Source organism: Tenrec ecaudatus, chromosome 5, assembly GCF_050624435.1.
Source record: "Tenrec ecaudatus isolate mTenEca1 chromosome 5, mTenEca1.hap1, whole genome shotgun sequence".
Lineage (NCBI taxonomy): Eukaryota > Metazoa > Chordata > Mammalia > Afrosoricida > Tenrecidae > Tenrec > Tenrec ecaudatus.
Genome location: NC_134534.1, coordinates 127,670,439 through 127,690,100, shown reverse-complemented (window position 1 = coordinate 127,690,100; position 19,662 = coordinate 127,670,439). Strand labels below are relative to the sequence as shown.

General features: G+C 44.3%; 1 protein-coding gene and 1 pseudogene across 2 annotated transcripts in view; both read left to right on the top strand.

Moving 5' to 3' along the window:
• Positions 1–13,297: 13,297 nt before the first annotated feature.
• LOC142448937 (large ribosomal subunit protein eL33 pseudogene) lies at positions 13,298–13,736 on the top strand (annotated as a pseudogene).
• A 1,211-nt stretch (positions 13,737–14,947) lies between these two features.
• The window catches only part of PPP4R2 (protein phosphatase 4 regulatory subunit 2), a 71,171-nt gene continuing 66,456 nt past the window's right edge, over positions 14,948–19,662 (top strand). The window contains exons 1-2 of one of the 2 annotated variants that reach the window (XM_075549884.1): positions 14,948–15,190; positions 16,149–16,230. In XM_075549884.1, the coding sequence (XP_075405999.1) occupies positions 15,157–15,190; positions 16,149–16,230 (116 nt within the window). In that variant the 5' untranslated portion in view covers positions 14,948–15,156. Of the gene's footprint in view, positions 15,191–15,865; positions 15,923–16,148; positions 16,231–19,662 lie in introns of those variants that run through there. The other variant, XM_075549883.1, reaches the window with a different exon arrangement.

Below are 19,662 nucleotides of genomic sequence, written 5' to 3'. Positions count from 1 at the left end.
ACCTGCTACCTACCTTAATACTAAACCTATAAAATATGTACACAAAGATCTATTTCCCCATCATCATATATAAATATATTTATATGTGTACATGCCTACGTTTAGACCTCTATAAATGTCATTTGCCTCCTAGTTCTTTCCTCTATTTCTTTTTACTTTCCTTCTGTCCCTCTATCATGTTCAGCTCTCATTTGGGTTTCAGTAATTCCTCTCAGTTACATTGCCCTTGCTCAAGCCCTAGCAGGCCTCTTACATGCTCCTGCCACCAATTTTGGATCACTTGTTCCCTGTCCCTGGATTTGTTAACACTGCTTCCTTCCCCCCCGCTGCCCCTCTCCCATGTCCCCCAGCAGAGAGCTCCTCTTCTCTGCCCCCCTTTTTCTCTTTCCCCATTCTGACATCAGCCTTCTCCCACCCCCACCTCCTCCTCCTCCTCCAGGGCACTCTACTTTTTCGGCTGAGTTCAACAATTTGTTGCAATAGCCTTTCAGAACTCACAGAACATATGTGAACTACATGCCAATAAAATGGTTTTAAAATAGAAATAAATAAAGACTATGCCTAGGAAACCCTACAAAAATAAATAAATAAGAAAAACTCATAGAACATACTCATGTTTATAAGGTTACAATGGAGGAGCTGATCCACTTGGATACAGATCTTTGGTCAGAACAACTTCTAGGGTGGGAGTGCCTACAGGCAGATTCCCTTTGGTCTGTGGCCTTTCAGTCTTTGAGCCCTTGGCCTGGCCAAACCTCAGCCCAGCGTAGGCAGGTGTTGCAAAGTTTTTTGGCTCCACTAATAAGTTCTCAGAGGCACCCTACCCCGCCAGCAAGCCTCTGCCCAAAGCTGCTCAGCTCTCTACTCCATGAGCCAGGTGCTCAGAGACAACCCGTTCCAACAAGCCTCTGCCCAAAGCTGCTCAGCTCTCTACTCCATGAGCCAGGTGCTCAGAGACAACCCGTTCCAACAAGCCTCTGCCTAAAGCGCTCGGTTTTCTTGCTCCATGGGCTAAAGATATTCGGGTTTCTTGTTCCATGGGGCTGGAAATGCACCTTGTTGTTTCCTGTTCCAAGCTTCTAGTTCTGCCATCTCTGCTAACCACCATTTTCTATCTCCTGAGGCTAGGGGGGATCCAGGAGCCAAGGGAATGCTCTGTTCCTGTGTTTTCTTCATGTTGGTAGCCAGGCCCTCCCATTCCCCCTCTCGTCTCTCTCCTTTTATATAGCGTAAAAGTTCTTATTCAAATGAGGATGTGACTTGAATAAAGGGGCTATTGATTGGGCGAGGTTGGTGGCAAGAGCCCACTATATAGGAAGGCACTCAAGACCTATCCCACCTCAATTTTTATCTCACTAATACAATAGATAACTCACTTCAAAACAGAACAATGACTACAGACTTCGAGCATAGGGTTTACCACATATCACAAAACGAAGGATAATTACACCGGGTAATAAAATGGGGAACAACCACACAATACTGGAAATCATGACCTAGTCTAGTTGACACATGTTTTGAGGGGAAATAACTAAATCCATACACTCTGCCATGAGTGCCATTCAGTCATTGTGTGGGAATCACAATGACTACAGCTAGAAGGCCATAATAAGGAGCTTGCTGCACGGTCCTTTCTGTCTCAGCTTAGTTTTGGCATCATTGTGATGTAAAATAAGGATGCACGGATGCGTTATCATGAATAAAAGGCGCTGAGAGACTAATAAAGTCCAAGGCTTTATACAGTAATATCTTAACCCAGACTTGTTCTCTCTTCGCCAGCCCTGACAGACTGTGTCCAATTTGTAGAGTTTTCTTTAATCCTTCTTTGCTCTTCTCAGAGATGGGACAAACTTCCGTAGTTGTATCCAGGGTTATAAGAAGAGCCTCCCAGCCAGTGCGATCACGAGGTGCCAAAGGGACCAGGTATAAGGCATCATGAAAAAAAAAAGATATATATGTATATATGTGTGTGTGTGTATATATATATATATATACATATATATATATACCATATTGAATGAAGGGGGAAGTGCAGAGTGGAGACCCAAGGCCCAAGTGTCGGCCACTGGAAATCCCCCCATAGAGGGGTTTAGGAGAGGAGATGGGTCAGTCAGTGTGAGAGGTAGTACCGATGAAGAACACAACTTTCCCCCAGATCCTGGATGCTTCCTCCCCCCAACTACCATGATCCGAATTCTACCTTGCAGGACTGGATAGGGCAGAGGTTGTACACTGGTACATATGGGGGCTGGAGGCACAGGGAATCCAGGGTGGATGATACCTTCAGGACCAAGGGTGTGAGGGGCGATGCTGGGAGAGTGGAGGGTGAGTGGGTTGGAAAGGGGGAACTGATTACAAGGATCCACATGTGACCTCCTCCCTGGGAGAGGGACAGCAGAGAAGGGGGGGAAGGGAGACTCCAGATAGGGCAAGATATGACAAAATAACAATGTATAAATTACCAAGGGCACATGAGGGAGGGGGGAGCGGGGAGGGAGGGGGGGAAAAAAGAGGACCTGATGCAAAGGGCTTAAGTGGAGAGCAAATGCTTTGAGAATGATTGGGGCAGGGAATGTGCAGATGTGCTTTATACAATTGATGTATGTATATGTATGGATTGTGATAAGAGTTGTATGAGCCCCTAATAAAATGTAAAAAAAGAAAAGAGGAGAAAAAAATGATTAGGGCAAAGAAAGTACAGATGTGCTTTATACAATGGATGGATGTATATGTATGGATTGTGATAAGAGTTGTATGAGCCCCTAATAAACTGTTTTAAAAATAAATAAATTAAATTTTAACAAAAAGAGCCTCCCACATTTTTCTCTTAGTTAGTCCTTGGTGTTTTCTTTCTCCAACTTCTCTGTCAGTCTCCATCTCCCACCTCCTACCCCATCTTCTCCAAGTTCAGGCATTGCGCCTCATTCATATACCCAAATATCCCTAACCAAAGCAAACAAACAATAACAACAACAACAATGAAAAACAAATGAATCAAGTGCTCCTGATTCAATTCCGACTCATACTGACCCTACAGGACTGAGTGGGACAGCTAGCTAGGATTGCCGAGGCTATACTGACCCTATAGGACTGAGTGGGACAGCTAGCTAGGATTGCCGAGGCTATACTGACCCTATAGGACAGAGTGGGACAGCTAGCTAGAATTGCCAAGGCTATACGGACCCTATAGGACTGAGTGGGACAGCTAGCTAGGATTGCCGAGGCTATACTGACCCTATAGGACAGAGTGGGACAGCTAGCTAGAATTGCCAAGGCTATACTGACCCTATAGGACTGAGTGGGACAGCTAGCTAGGATTGCCGAGGCTATACTGACCCTACAGGACTGAGTGGGACAGCTAGCTAGGATTGCCGAGGCTATACTGACCCTATAGGACTGAGTGGGACAGCTAGCTAGGATTGCTGACGCATACTGACCCTATAGGACAGAGTGAGACAGCTAGGATTGCTGACTCATACTGACCCTATAGGACAGAGTGGGGCAGCTAACTAGGGTTGCCGACTCATACTGACCCTATAGGACAGAGTGGGACAGCTAGCTAGGATTGCCAAGGCTATACTGACCCTGTAGGAGGATTGCCGCAGCTATAATCTTTACCTGAGGAGACAGTATCAGCTTTCTGCCATGGAGCAGCTGGTGGGCTCAAACTGCTGATCTTTTGGTTATCAGCCCAATGCATGAACCCACTATACCACCAGGTGCAAATAATTGCTCTCTTACAGGTGGGCGGTTCAAACCCAACCAGGAAGACTCAACTGTAAAGCTCACAGGCAGGAAATCCCTTATGGAGCAGTGTGACTCTGTTAAGGAAAGGACTGCGCGGCAGCATCGACTCCATGGCCACCATCCCATCTCCGTAATAGCATCCAGGAGGGCTCCACACAGTTCCTGGAAAAGTTCCGTTCCTTTTGAACCCATTGTGGTGTGAATGTTTCCAAAGGGCTTTCCCCTTAGCACCACTCTTCCTGTTTAGCTAAGCTGTCACCTCCATCAACCTGGGAGCTCCCTGGGGAAAGAGAGACCATGCATGCACCCTCTTCAATCACAGCACCTAGAAGACCCCTGAGCTAGTTGATGCCCCTCCCTCAGCCTGGAAGGCCCTTCTCTGCTGGCGCAAACCTTGCTTACTCTTTAAATAAGGCCCATCTAAAAGGCACCTTTTATCCCTGCCTTCAAGAGATTTCCCAAGTTATGAACACCTGATAAGCACAGGTGCCTTCTATTTTGCCTCAGGGCCAGAATTCCATTTTAACATTCCTAATATTTTGCATCATTTTAGAGACACAAAGTAAGATTGGCTGAGTTTGATTCCTGACCCTGTAAATGTAGCTGTGTGACTTTGTACATGGTATTTTGCCTCTTTATGTGCCTCAGTTTTTTCTTCTCTTAAGGGGAGCTAATAATATCACTTAGTAGGACCCTTGTAAGGGTTAAATTAGACAGTGTTATAAGGTGCTGAGAAGAGTAGAAAAACTGCGGGGGAAATGAGGAGCTGATACCAAGGCCACAAGTAGTAAGAAAATGTTTTGAGAATGATGATGGCAACAAATGTACAAATGTGCTTGACCTACAATGGATGTATGTATGGATTGTGAAAAAAGTTGTACGAGCCCCCAATAAAATGATTTAAAAGAGAGTAGAAAACCTTTAATAAATACTATTACTATCAGTATTTCTCACTTGTTGCATCATTTACCGATTCTTATGTAACAAATTAAGACAATCCTAGTGTTGTAATGAATTTAGCATAGGCTGCTAGCCACAAGGTTAGTGGTTCAAACCCATCAGCCACTTCACAAGCGCCAGCTGAGTGAGGCTGTCTGGAAGGTTTTGTAGTCTCAGGAACCCTCTGGAACAGTTCTACTCTGTCCTGCAGGGGCGCGGTGAGGCAGCATCTTCTTGATGTAACCATTTAAGAGGACCTACTGGTGCAATAGCCAAACATTTGGCTGCTAACTGGTGCTTTCCAACCTTAACCAGTAGCTCCCCAGAAGGAAGATGACAGCTAGGAAACTGTGTGGAGGCAGGGTGACCCTGTCACTGAGTTGCTTTGGGAAGGCATACAAAACAGCACCGTGTAACAAACAATCCTGAAATTAAGGGTTTAAAACAGCCAGCAACTATAAACACCTGTTATAGTCCACAGATTCTGTGGATCAGGAATCTGGCGGAGGCTTTGAAGCACCATTCTGAATTAGGCTGTGCTCAAGATGACAACTGCAGCCACCTGAAGGAATTCCTGGGGCTGCAGGTCTGCTTCCTGAACTTCAGTTCTTGGTGGGTGTTCTTTTGACGTGGCAGCTGGTGTCCCAGAGCCCAAGGCAGAAGCTGAGCTGCAGCGCCATTTAGGACCCAGCCTTATAAGTTACCTCCTAATGGCCACTGTCTTCCTCTGGCCACAAAGAAAGCTCTGTAGGAAGGGTCGACGTGTTACAGCTGTTAGGCACCATTGAGTTAATCCCGATTCATTCCGACCCAGTAACAGTGTAGAACTCCCAAAGGGTATTTTTATTTATATAATTTTTTTAGCTGTAATTGTTATAGAAGCAGATTAACAGGTCTTTCTCCCAAGGAGTATCTATGGTAGATTTGAATTTCCAAACTTTCAGTTGGTAGCCAAAAGCTTAATTGGTGCAATGCTGCTTATGAATTTCAGGAGCAAGGATCGTTGGGGACTGTTACGGATTGAGCTGTGGACTCCTAATCCCTATACCTGTAATGTATAGAATGTAAACACTTTACTACATGCACTCTAATGTGAGGTCAATAAGGTAAAAAGCGGGGTCCTAAGCCTAACCACTCCTGAGTGCTAAGAAGCGCAGACTAAATTTAGAAATAAGCACATCTTGAGGAAGATCATGTGACGATCACCAAGAACCCAGGAATGCCTGGAGTAGTCAACAAGGAAGGGATCTACAGAGCTGAGACCCGGATTTGGACAGCTGGCCTCCAGAGCTGTGAGCAAATACCTTTCTGTTTGTTAGAGCGCCTCCATGTGGTGTCAGTAGACGACGTCCCTAAGACAGGCTCTACTGTGCATCATTGCTGCCAGGGATGTACTAGGTTTTCCTCCAAGGGAATTAGTTCCACCCTCTGGAATCACTAACAGTGGATGGATGCTGACTATGGAGAAAATCCAAGGAAAAAAGAACGACTGAATAAGGGAAACGCTCGTTCAGTCTCATGTTTTGGTCTCTTTCCCCTTTGTACCCTGTATGGGTTGGATGGGCCAGGGTTCTCCGTAGTTTGGCCGTTGAGCCTCCATAATGTGACCTCACGTAATGTAATCCACTCCATGGTCCAATTGGAGTGTTGCTGAGGAAAAGCCGTCTTCTCAAGGCAGAGTTGCCCGTAATGACATGGATGGAGTAAAGTTTCCAGGGCCTTCATTTGCTGATGGGGCACAACTCAAAATGAGAACAGATGCGAACATCTGTTAATAACTGGAACTTGGAATGTATGAAGCATGGATCCACGAAAACTGGAAGTCACCAGAAATGGAATGGAATGGAATGCATAAAGATTGATATCCTAGATATTAGTGAGCTGAAGTGGATGGATATTGGCCATTTTGAATCAGACAGCCATATGGTTTGCTACTCAGGAATGACAGATTCAAGTTGAATGGTGTGGCATTCATCATCACACAGGGAAATTTAGGATCTAGCTTGAAGTATCATGCAGCCTATGATAGGATAATAGCTATCTGCATACAAAGAAACCCGGTCAATACCACTATTACTCAACTGAACTATACCATGTTTTCAGTCTGAAATTGATCAACCATACAATCAAGACACATGGATAATTATTGGAGGTTGGAATGCAAAAAGATGGAAACAAATAGGGAGGAACAGTAGTTGGAAAACAAGGCCTTGGTGATAGAAACAAAACTGAAAGAATCTTTCAGGATCAATGACTTCTTCATCACAAACAGCGTTTTTCAACAAGACAAAAAAGTGACTAGACACGTGGATTTCTCAATGGAATACATAGAAATTAAATTAACTACATCTGTGAGAATAGACTAGGGAGAAGCTCAATATCAGCAACTAAAACCAGACTGGGGCAGACTGTGGAACAGCTCATCAATTGCTCATATGCAAGTTTAGGTTGAAGATGAAGAAAATTCAGATAGGTTAATGAGAACCAATATATGACTTTGAATCTATCCCACTTGAATTTCAAGAGCAGATTTGATGCACTGAATGTGAATGACAGGAGAATTGACGAGCTGTGGGAGGACATCAACAACATCATGCAAGAAGAAAGCAAAAGGTCATTAAAATGACAGGAAAAAAAGAAAGAATCAAAATGGATGTAAGAAGAAATTCTGAAACCTGCTTTTAATCATTAAGAACTAAGGCAAATAGAAGAAACGATGAAGTCAAAGAGCTGACAGAAAATTTCAAAGGGCAGCTCAAGAAGACAAAGTCAAATATTATAATAAAATGTGCAAATACCTTGAGTTAGAAAATAAAAGAGGAAGAACATGCTCAGGATATCTTAAACTGAAAGAACTCAAGGAAAAACATCCAGCCTCAAGTTGCAATATTGAAAGAGTCTATGGGTAAAATATTGAGCAATGCAGGAAACATCAAAAGATGGAAAGAATATGCAGTCACTGTACCAAAAAGAACGAGTCTACACTCCACCATTTCAATCAAGAACATATCAGCAAGAACCCATGGTGCTGAAAGAAGAAATTGAAATCTTTCAACAAGCTGGTGAAGTTCTGGAAGCTCTCACTTGTCTGTGCCAGGACATTTGGAAGACAGCTCCCTGGCCAACTGACTGAAAGAGCTCCATCTTTGTACCCATTCTAAATCAAGAGGATCCAACAGAATGTCCCAATTTTAGAACAGTATCATTGGTATCAAATGTAAGTAAAAATCTGCTGAAGATCATCTCACCATACTTGTTCAATCTACACGCTAGATGCTGAGCAAACCGCCAGAGCAGCTGGACTTTGTGAAGAGAACAGCGTCAGGATCAGAGGAGGGCTTATTAACAATCTGCAGTGTGCACATGACACAGCCTTGCTTGCTGAAAATGAGGAGGAATTGAAGCATTTACTGATGAAGATCAAGGATTGTAGCCTTCCGTGTAGATTACAACTCAATGTAAGTTAGACCCAAATCCTCAAAAGTGAACCAGTAGGTAACATGACAAATGGAGAAAAGGTTGAAGTTGTCAAGGATGTATCTTACTTGGATCCATTATCAATGTTCATGGAAACAGCAGCCAAGAGATCAAAAGATGTATTGCATTAGATAAATCTGCTGCTAAGGCTTCTTTAGAGTTTTTGAAGAACAAAGATGTTTCTTTGAAGGCTAAGGTTGCCTTGACCTATGTCATGGTAGTCTCCATTGCATCATACGCATGCGAAAGTTGGACGATATAAAAGGAAGACTAAGAATAGATGCATTTAAATTGTGGTGTTGGGGAAGAATATTGGAAGAACCGTGGACTGCTAAAAGGATAAACATCTGTATTGGATGAAGGCCAGAGTGCTTCTTAGAGGCAAGGATGGTAAGAAGACTTCATCTTACATACTTTGGACATATTGCCAGGAGAGCTCAGTCCCTGGAGAAGGACATCATGTTTGATAAAGTGGAGGGGGGATGAAAAAGAGGAAGGCTCTTGACAAAGATGGATTGACGCGGAGGCTGCATCAATGGGCTCAGGCACAGGAACAATTGTGAGGATGGCGCAGGGTCATGCAGTGTTTCTTTCTATTGTATATAGGTTTGCTATGTGTCGAAACTAAGTTGATGGTACCTAACAACAACAGGAACAACACAATTCCTTTTCTCAGGCTACACCTTGAGGTGATTGAAAGGATGTTGCCAATATAAATATACAGTGTAGGAAGCTTGCTTGGTTTTTGCTCTGTCTGGATCCTCCAACTTGTTTAAAGCCCTCTAGCTTTTGAACTTGAATCAATAGCTTGCTATATTGTTTGCTGATCCCAGGGACCATTGGTGGCCCACCCTCTGACCTGGTGATCTTGTATTCATCTGCCTTTGCAGTTTGTGTTGTTCTTGCAGACACGGGGTTCATCAGCCCCTGAAGGTACTTTAATCCGGAGAAGCCTTCAGCTTAACCCACAGACTTGAAATTGGACTGGACTTACCTGCTTGTACAATTGTGTGAGCCATATTCTTGATACAAATTTCTCTCTCTCTCTTTACGTCAGATTGAATTTGTTACATCTATTCAGAATGCACCTGACTCTTTTCCCTTTTCAAGGCATCTTAATTTTTAAAAAATAGCTTCTCCTATCTACATCACTTGGTTCTCTTCCTTAATAATCCTGATCTCAGTTTAAATACCACTTCTTCAGGGGACTTTCCCTCATTGCTGTAGGCTATTGCTGTTGCTTTTGCTTCCTATCACAGATCTTATCCAGTGTTTGGAAGTGAGAGGAATTGCCTGGGAGAGGAACAACTAATCAAAGGACAAAGAAAGGAAGAAGAATTAGTCTACTGTGCTCCTCCAACACAGCATTGTCCAGTCGAACTTTCGGCAAGAGTTAATGTTCTCTGTGTGACATAATACAGTCAGTCAGGGTGCAAGGTAGCACCCATGAAGAATACAGCTTTTCTCCAGGTCCTGAATGCTTCCCCCGCCCCACTACCATGATCTGAATTTTACCTTGCAAGTCTGGATAGAGCAGAGGTTGTACACTGGTGCAGATAGGAGCTGGAGGCACAGGGAATCCAGGGTGGATGATACCTTCAGGACCAGGGGTGTGAGGGTGTGAGGGGCGATACTGGGAGAGTAGACGGAGAGTGAGTTGGAAAGAGGGAACCAATTACAAGGATCTACATGTGACCTCCTCCCTGGGGGACGGACAACAGAAAAGGGGGTGAAGGGAGACTACGGATAGGGCAAGATATGACAAAATAACAATCTATAAATTATCAAGGGCTCATGAGGGGGGGGGGGAGTGGGGAGGGAGGGGGGAAAAACCCACTAGCAACATGTGGCTACCGAGCACTTGAAATATGGCTAGTGTGACTAAAAAAAGGGAATTTTCTCTTTTTTTTATTCAAGTTTAACTCACTGACATGTAAAAGAGGCAACAAGAGTTAAGTGGAAATACAGCCATCTCTAAAAACAAGAGACCACACCCATTTGCACAGGATCAGTCCCATTCCTTCCAGCTGGTGGTGATCTATGTGTTAGAGTAGAACTGCCCCATGGGGGTTTCTTGGCTGTAATTCTTTCAGGAGTAGAGCACCAGGCCTTTCTACAGCAGTACCACCACGTGAATGAAAATGGCCAACTTTGAAGTTAGTAGGTGAATACGAACTGCTTGCCACCACTCAACCAAAACTGCAAGTGTTGTGGGTTTGAGTAGATGAAGACCACCACAATGTCCGCTTCAATTCTGTGAAGTCTTTATTTTGTCGGGCTAGCCTGCACTGCAGAGGGAAACTTAAAAGCAGACCACCAGACTGCAGAGGGCGATTTGGGCCAAACCTTTTCTATCCTTTAGGGAGCAAGCGGAATACAGAAAGCCAAAAAGCAAGTTAAAAGTTCTCAGCTCACTAAATAAGAGGTATTGACAGAAGGGAAAGAATAGTCTATTTAGGTAAAGTCTTCAGCGCCTTGTTTCCTGAGGCCAGCCTCCAGGTGTGGGAGGGAGGCTGCTTCGCTCTGATATGCAGAGGGTAGTTTAAGCAAGAAGTGGCCTAAGGGCAATTACCAGCCTGCATTTCATTGTGATGATAAAACACAGATTACCTGAGGCGGAGCAAAGCCATCCTGGGGAAGAGGAAGTCTTTGGGAGGGAGGAGGCTGAGGCTTTTGTGAGTTTCCTGTGGCCTTCTGGTCAATTAAAGAAATTGGGTGACATGAGCTTGTCTATTTCAATACAACCCTATAGGACAGTGTAGAATCGCCCCTCGGGGTTTCGGAGATATCTTTGCTTTTGTCTCAATGAGTGGCTGGTGGGTTTGAACTGACAAATTTGCAGTTAGCAACCTGGTGCTTAACCCACTGTACCACCAGCAAGAGATCTGCCTAAATAAAACACTGGGTGTCTGAGAGCAATGGAAGGATGGGTTTCGCTGTGTAGGTGGGTAGCTGCGGTGAGGGAGGCCAGGAAACCAAACCAAACCAAACCAAACCCACTGCCATGGAGCCTGTGCTGACCCACCGTGGCCCTAGACTAGTAGACAGAGCAAGCCAACGATCTCTTTGGGGTTCCAAGGCTGTACATTTTTTAAACATTATTTTTTAAACATTATTGGGGACTCATACAACTCTTATCACAATCCGTACATACATCAATTTTATAAAGCACATCTGTACATTCTTTGTCCTAATAATTTTCAAAGCATTTGCTCTCCATTTGAGCCCTTTGCTTCAAGTCCTCCTTTTTTCCCTCCCTCCCCGCTCCCCACTCCCTCATGAGCCCTTGATACTTTATAAATTATTATTTTGTCCTATCTTGCCCTATCCGGCGTCTCCCTTCACCCCCTTTTCTGTTGTCCGTCCCCCAGGGAGGAGGTCACATGTGGATCCTTGTAATCCGTTCCCCCTTTCCAAACCACTCATCCTCCACACTCCCAGTATCACCCCTCACACCCCTGGTCCTGAAGGTATCATCCGCCCTGGATTCCCTGTGCCTCCAGCTCCTATCTGCACCAGTGTACAACCTCTGCTCTATCCAGACTTGCAAGGTAGAATTCGGATTATGGTAGTGGGGGTCGGGGTGGTGGTGGTGGTGGGGGAAGAAGCATTCAGGAACTGGAGGAAAGCTGTATTCTTCATCTTCATCGGTGCTACATCACACCCTGACTGACTCATCTCCTCCTCTAGACCCCTCTGGGAGGGGATCTCCAGTGGCCAACAAATGGGCTTTGGGTCTCCACTCTGCACTTCCCCCTTCATTCACTATGGTAAGATTTTTTTTTTTTTTGATCTCGTGATCACACAGGCTGGTGTGCTTCTTCCATGTGGGCTTTGTTGCTTCTGAGCTAGATGGCCGCTTGTTCACCTTCAAGCCTTTAAGACCCCAGACACTATCTCTTCTGATAGCAAGGCTGTACATTTTTATGGGAGTAGAAAATCTCATCTTTTCCCCAAGGAAAGTTGGTGGATTCAAACTGGGTTGGCAGTTAACAGCCCAACAGGTAATTCACTAAGCCACCAGGGTTCCTTCAGGGGCCATGAAAATGAAATCTAGCACATTATAAGAACTGGCCATGTGTTTGATGATGACATCCTCTCTTCTCCCCTACAAGACAATTTTTAATTAAGCTGAATGCTGTGGGCAATTGGGCAGAAACTTTAAGGTCAGTGGGTCAAACCCACTGGATGTTCTTTGGGAGAAGGGAGAGGTTAGCTGTTTCCATAAAGATTTATAGTCTTGGAAACTAGGGTTGTTATCACTTGGACTGGGCTTGACGGCAGTAGGTGGATAAGGACACAAAGCATGGGCTTTTTGGTTGCAACATTTAAGAGGTAGGAGGCTTTTGCCAGCATCCGCCATCTAGGGTATGGGTCACCGCCACTATATTTTAAGAGTTTCGTCACTTGTAATCGCTGCATACAAATTTGTAACTTTGTGGAGGATAAACATTGGACTGCCAACCATAAATTCTTTGGTTCAAACCCACCAGCTGCTCCTTGGGAGAAAGATGAGGATATCTGCTCCCGTAAAGATGTACAGCCTCAGAAACACCATGTAGGGTCACTTTGAGTTAAAATAGATTCTATGGCAATGAGTTTAAGACAAGTCAAGAATTTGCTCCTTTTCTTTCATGCATTATGTGTTCTGGTGGGTTACATCTAGGTTTGCTAACATCAAGGTCAGTAGTTCAAAACCACCAACCATTCCTTGGGAGAAAGATGAGGCTTTCCTTTCCCAGAAAGAGTTTCCGTCCTGGAAACCCACAGGGACAGTTCTACTCTGCCCTATAGAATCACTATGAGTTGGAATCAACTCAATGGCAGTGAGTTGCTTTATTTTTTCTTTCATGGCACGTTGGTAGGCTTTGGGATGAGAACGTCTTCACAATTCACTGCCTTTTCCTTTAACCGTTCACAAAAGAGCATTAAAATGTCCATACATATGCTTGATACGATTTATGTATGGATTGTTTTAAGAGCTGAAAAAGCCCCCAATAAATGATCTTTAAAAATAAAATAAATGGGGTAATGAATGTACAGATGTGCTTTACACAATTGATGTATGTATGGATTGTGATAAGAGTTGTATGAGCCCCTAATAAAACATTTAAAAAAAGATTTACAGTTTTTTCGCCATATTGGAGCCTGTGGAGGCCTGCTGGGAACAGGACTTCTAAACGGCAAATATGTCTGGAAGGCTGTGATCCAAGGCCATCTTTGCTGGCTGTAAACGGGGTCTAAATAAACGGGGTCTACGGAAGCAGAGGGAGCACACGGCTCTTCTTAAAATTGAAGGTGTTTATGCTCGAGATGAAACGGAATTTTATTTAGGCAAGAGATGTGCTTAGGTGTACAAAGCAAAGAACAACACAGTGACTCCTGGCGGCAAACCTAACAAAACCAGAGTCATCTGGGGAAAGGTAACTCGTGCCCATGGAAACAGTGGCATGGTTCGGGCCAAATTCCGGAGCAACCTGCCTGCTAAGGCTATTGGACACAGAGTCCGTGTGATGCTGTACCCCTCAAGAATTTAAACTTAAAAGTAAATAAATTAAATTGTGCATTTGTTACTTAATAAAAAAAAAGATTTACAATAAAAATTAAAATATATATAAATGAAAAAAATGTCCATACAAAGGCTAGGAGCCAACCATTCTGGGTGCTATCACTGTTTTGCCAGACTTACTCTCTGTGCCTCAGCTTTCCCATTTATCAAATGTTGGTGTTGAAAAAGAACTGAGGACCCCTCTCTACCTGCCTGCGCACCTAACCCCCAAAGCAAACACCGCCATTGAATTGAGTCCATAGGACAAAGTAGGCCTGCTCCTTAGAATTTTGAAGACTACATTTTATTTTTTTTTAGGGAAGCAGACAGAGAGCCTCATCTTTCTCCCAAGGAGCAACTTCTGGATTCAAACTGCTGAACTATGGTTAGCAGCCCAACACCTACCCGCATTTACACCTCTAGTGCTTTTGCCTGGGTGTCCAAGCAACGTAATCACAATCCCAGTGGCAATGAAAACAGTAGCTACCTTATTAACTCAGTACCAGGTGTGGTGATAACGGCTTCATAGTCACCATCTCGCTTGATCCTCTCTGCTGTTTTATAATCCCCATGTGGTGATATGGGAACTAAAGGGTGGGTAATTTATGTAACTTGTCAAGGGTCCCATAGGGTGGAAGTAGTGGAGGTGGGATTTGAATTCGGCTGATCCCAAAGTTTGAGCTCTTGTATCACTTTGCTGTGTACATGATTTCTCGTCACTGCTGGGTCATGAACAGAACTTCACATTCAGGCACAGAGATACTCTTGTTATTGTTATTAGTAATAATGGACCAAAGCAGGCAGTTGTAATGTAGAGTGTTTTTGTTGTTGTTTTGGTTCATATTCTCAAGATTAGGTGTCCACACTCTCACTTTCACAGCAGCTGAGCAGGCAGTCGGTACCAGTGCTCTTGCAAACGAATGGGGAAAATGAAGCTCCAAGAGGATCAGTCAACTGCTCAAGGTCGCACAGCTTGGCCAAGGCTGGGGGTCAAAGCCAGGGAGCCGGGTTCAAACCCCTTCCCTGACCGTTTGGTCTGCAGCACCGCGTGGTCCCGCCGAGGAACGCCTTGCAGAAGCGTAGACGCGGCGCGGCCCCGGGCAGGGTCGCCGTGACCGCACGCGGCACGCCTCCGCGCGCACGCGCTCTTGCGCTCCCAGAGCGGAGCGCGCCGCGGGCGCGCGGACGGCGGCGGGGAGCGTGCGCGCCGTGACGTGCCGGGCGCCATGTTGGAGGGCTGGTGGTAGTGGCTCGGGGAGGTGCTCGCTCTCTCGGTCTCGCTCTCTCGCTCGCTTCCCCCGGCTCCCTTCGGTGCCCCCCCCGGTCGCCTGCGTGCCGGAGTGTGTGCGAGGGAGGGGGAGGGTGTCGGGGGGGTGGGGGGAGGCGCTCCGGTCTCGGGGAGACCCGCGGTGGGAGGCGGAGGCTGCGAGGGACTCCGGGAAACCATGGACGTCGAGAGGCTGCAGGAGGCGCTGAAAGGTGGGGGTAGCGGTCCCCTCTCTCTTCCTTCTCCCCCCCCAGCTCCCCCCCCCGCGGCCGTCCCTCCTCTTTCAGGGCGGGTGGTTGCGGGCGCGCGGGCCCGTGGGCGCCTCTCCGGTTCCCATCCCCCTCCGCCTCCCCAGGGGCGGGGAGCCCTGTGGGCAGCTCCCTCCCGCCCCGCTCTGGGCTTTGTGTCTGCCGCCGGCGTCTGGACTGGGGGAGGGGAGTCGGGGCCGCTCTCGGAGGGGCCCCGGCCCCTCTTCCAGCCCCCGGAGACGGGCCGTGGGCCTCAGCCCCCTCCCGGGCAGGCTGCGTTCCCCGCCGGGCTCCCGCACGCCTGGCATAGTGGGGTGGGAAAAAGTACAGGTCGGCGCGGGTGTTTAGGAGGGTGCTGGTAGAGCAACTTTTAAGTTCTCGCAGGAAGCTTTCCAGGGCTCCTGAAGGCATTTTTCCACGTGCCCTGGTTCCTAGGAGGGCTCCTTGCAAGCAACAGGCTTCAGAGCAGTGATTCCAAACTTGGAATATCGTGATTTCAGGGTTTGGGAAATAATATTTTGACATCCAGCTTCGTTGGGGGCGGGGAGGGGGGAGGCTGGCCTTTGTTACTGGCTAGGCCAGTTAACCTTCCTAACGAAGCAGTTGACGGGGCTGGTGCCTGAGCATTTGAGTTTTGACCCCAGTGAAGACGAATCCTGATGTTCCCGGTGACCACACTTCGGAGAACCACTGCTGGTCTGTAAAGAAGTCGAGTGCCCCCTTTTGGAGGAGTCTTGATACCATTGAAGAGGGTGACATTTTGGAAGCCAAGCCTGGAAGGGTGGAGGTGGTGGAGAAGCTGGTTGTAACTTTATTGCTTCTTAATTTGGCGAGGGACTGGGAGAAATGTTTGCTTTTAGCAGGTATTGGGAACGGTAGATGGGTTTTGTGAAATACTGGTAATGTTTCTTTCCCCATCTAGATTTTGAGAAGAGAGGGAAAAAGGAAGTTTGCCCTGTCCTGGATCAGTTTCTTTGCCATGTAGCCAAGACTGGAGAAACAATGTGAGTTGTAAACATGTATTCACTGTTATAAACTTATGCCCTACCAATTTTGGAAGAATTAGTCATCTGTGTCAGCCTTCCAATCCCTCATTTTAATCACTGTCATTGAAAGCGTAGATGAAGTTTACATCTTAGCTATAGACATAGTGATGCATGCATTTCAACATTTTGTTTATGTTAATTTTACTTAAAAGCCTACATTTTTGTTTTGGCTCTTTTAGAGCTTCTTAATGGGAAAGCCTGAGAAAAGAGGAATTAATGCCTATTTAATTGTGATCTTTTTGGACATAAAAAAACTATTGCAAGAATCTTGTGGCTTTAGTGGCTTCAAATTCATTTTTTTGGTGGTATCTTATTGCCCTGGGACCAGCCTCTTGGTCATATTTAGATTTGTGCATGTTTTAAGTGTCAGTTAATTTTATTCACTTGGGAATCAGGGTAAATCCTGCTACAGTTCTGACCCATAAACTTTCTAGGATAGATAACTTGTAACATGTTCAACATTTTACTAGACTTGCATCCAAATGTTCTGAATTGGAAACTTAAAAAGTTAGGGCAGTTTTCAGAAAGAACAATCTGTGCACTGTTGTGTGCTAGTGTGTGTGGCAGGAGTTGTTTTTACAAATGGCTCATTTGTAGAAGGCAGTTCAGTGCTGCCTTTTCTTTGGGGGATGGCTTGGGGACAGGAAAGTAAAAGGTTTCTGTGGGTTCACTGTAAATGACTTTCTTTGGCTCTCCTAATTCTTACCGATTTTCAAAATTCTTTTTGAGTCCGAATGGGAGTCTGTAAGCTTTAAGTGATGCATAATTTTTGTGGTTTTACTAGCCAAGTGTTCATTTCTCAGAGGCTTTACTATGGTTGTAGTTTAGCATTGGAATTTTAGAAAGGAGAAAAGTCTCGTGTCCTGATGCTCACTTTAATGGTCACACAGATGAGTGGAACCTCAGTGCTCTGTACTCATCCACTTAAGAACTTGACTGTGATGTGTTTTCTATAGCACGTTTAAGATGGAATCCTTTGGGAAAAAAACATTAAATGCCAGGTTTTTCCCTCTCTGAGTTACAGTCTTAATAGTTTGATTGGAAAAATGCAAAATAACTAATTTGTGTTTAATTATGTAGATGATAGTAAACAAACAAAAGTGACCCAACTAGATGCCAATTTTCAAAACTCCTTTAGGTTTTAGCACATAGCATATGTACTGGAGTATAAGCTGACCCAAATATCCTCCGCCCAAGGCACTTAATTTTACCACAAAAACGGCATTAAAAATGGGCTGAAGAACTCGGCTTATACTCGAGTATGCACGGGTACACGGTTAGTTTCCACTCTTGAATTGCTGGTTGGTCCAGTCTTAATCTTGGCAATAGAAAGAGGAAAGCATTTTACTTTCAGAAGACTTTAATATGTAAAGTTATATCTCTTGAGTATTAGCCTTTGCAGTTGATAGTGTAACCCATTACATTACCAGAGCTCCTTATAAGATTGTAATAGAATGTAAATATAAAGTGGCAATTTGGGTCTCTGATGCTTTATGATTGGTGGGTTAATTAAGAGTTCCATATATTAAAGTTCTGTAGCTTTGATCATTTTTTTATTTCCATTACAGCAAGAACATAATGATGACCAAAAATTATGAAACTTTTGTTTGTGAGTGAAAATAATTCCTAACTTAGACCATTGCTTTTTGCATTAAAAACAATTTGATACTTTGACTGCCAACTTTAGGTGGGATTTGGAATTATGCTTGTTCGGTGTTTGGAACAATTCTAAGACATAGGACACTTACTGTTAGGGAGAAGGATAATTGATAGTGCAAATGGTCAAGTGTTTGAATGCTGTTGAACTGGGAGGCAGACCTCAGTCCTCTGCCCGGGCAAGGCCACATCCTGAAACCGGGAGCAGTTTACTTTACGCATACATGATTGCCTGGAGGGGATCAGTTTTATGGTAATTCGCTGCGCTGTAGATGTGCATGACTACAATACTTTGATCTCCAACTTAGTTGTTTTGGGCCACTTTATAAAAACAGGTTGTGTGGTTGAAAACCACCTGACAATGGTTAAATAAAATATTTTAATTGTGTTTTAGGTGAAAGTTTAGCAAATTCGGTTCCCATTTATCAATCTTTAAAGAATTTGTTCCGTGATACCTGTACTTGTTCTCAGTATTCTTATTTCCAGCCTTTGTTCTTTCTCCATGGATCTAACTTCTCTGACCCCTTTCATCTTTGCTTTTTAAGTGAATGCTGACAGTTTGGTCTCAAATTGTAGGTGGTGTAAGGGCACCCATTCTAAGATGGACAGCCTCAGCACCCTATAGGTGGTCACTATGAATTGGAATAGACTCAATGGCAGTGGGTTTGGGTTTGTTTTGTTCTCTGGCTAGAAAATGACCTTCAGAAATAGTTGTCATTCTAAGTTCAAAGAGCTAAATTTTAGGGCTTTAGTCTTTGAGGTTTCCTCTAGGCAGTATGTTCCCAAACTTTATGTTTAACTGCCCCTTTTTCTGAAAAAAAAAAAAAAAAAATACTTGGCACTCCCATTGACAAAAACTTTAAGCACCCCCAGGGGGTTTCCCACTGTGGGGAAACTTTTTTTTAGGTCTGGCCTTTTGTTTTAGGAATTTGACTTCTGCTCTACTTTTTTCTTTTTCTTTTTTTAAAATTTGGGTCTATTTCATATATGATCAGAATGGTAGCATCTTGAGGCAAGGCTCATAGGAACAATATTTCATTAGGTCTTATAAATGGATAACAGATATGCCTTTTAAAAAATAGTTTATATGTGTTTTTGGCGAAGATTTATTTAGTGGTTTGTGACCATACTGCTTATGACATGGTTACATTCTTTTTTCTCTTTTTTAAAAAATATTTTATTAGGGGCTCATAATCTCTTATCACAATCCATACATATACATACATCAGTTGTATAAAGCACATCTGTACATTCTTTGCCCTAATCATTTTCAAAGCATTGGCTCTCCTCTTAAGCCCTTTGCATCAGGTCCTCTCTTTTTTTCCCCTCCCTCCCCACTCACCCATCCCTCATGAGCCCTTGATAATTTATAGATTGTTATTTTGTCATATGATTACATTCTTCAATGTGTGAATTTTCTTCTGTTCTGGAGATTCCATTTCCATTCATCTATTTTCCCTTCTTCCTTAACTTCTCATCTTGGTTTTAAAAGTAATTGCTAATATATGGTTTCATATAGATACTTTTTTAAAAGTAGCACAATACTGATGGCTGCTGGACTTTATTTTGTAAGCTATCTGCTGTTTAATAAGTGACCCCAGGGTAATTTTGGTATAGGGTTTAAAGAGTAACTTAGTTAAAAGTACCAGGGAGACTTCAGTTTCAGCCAATCTAGTAAGTCTTTTTAACAGACTTGTTTTTCATTTCCCCCCATTTTTATCAGGGCCCATTTTA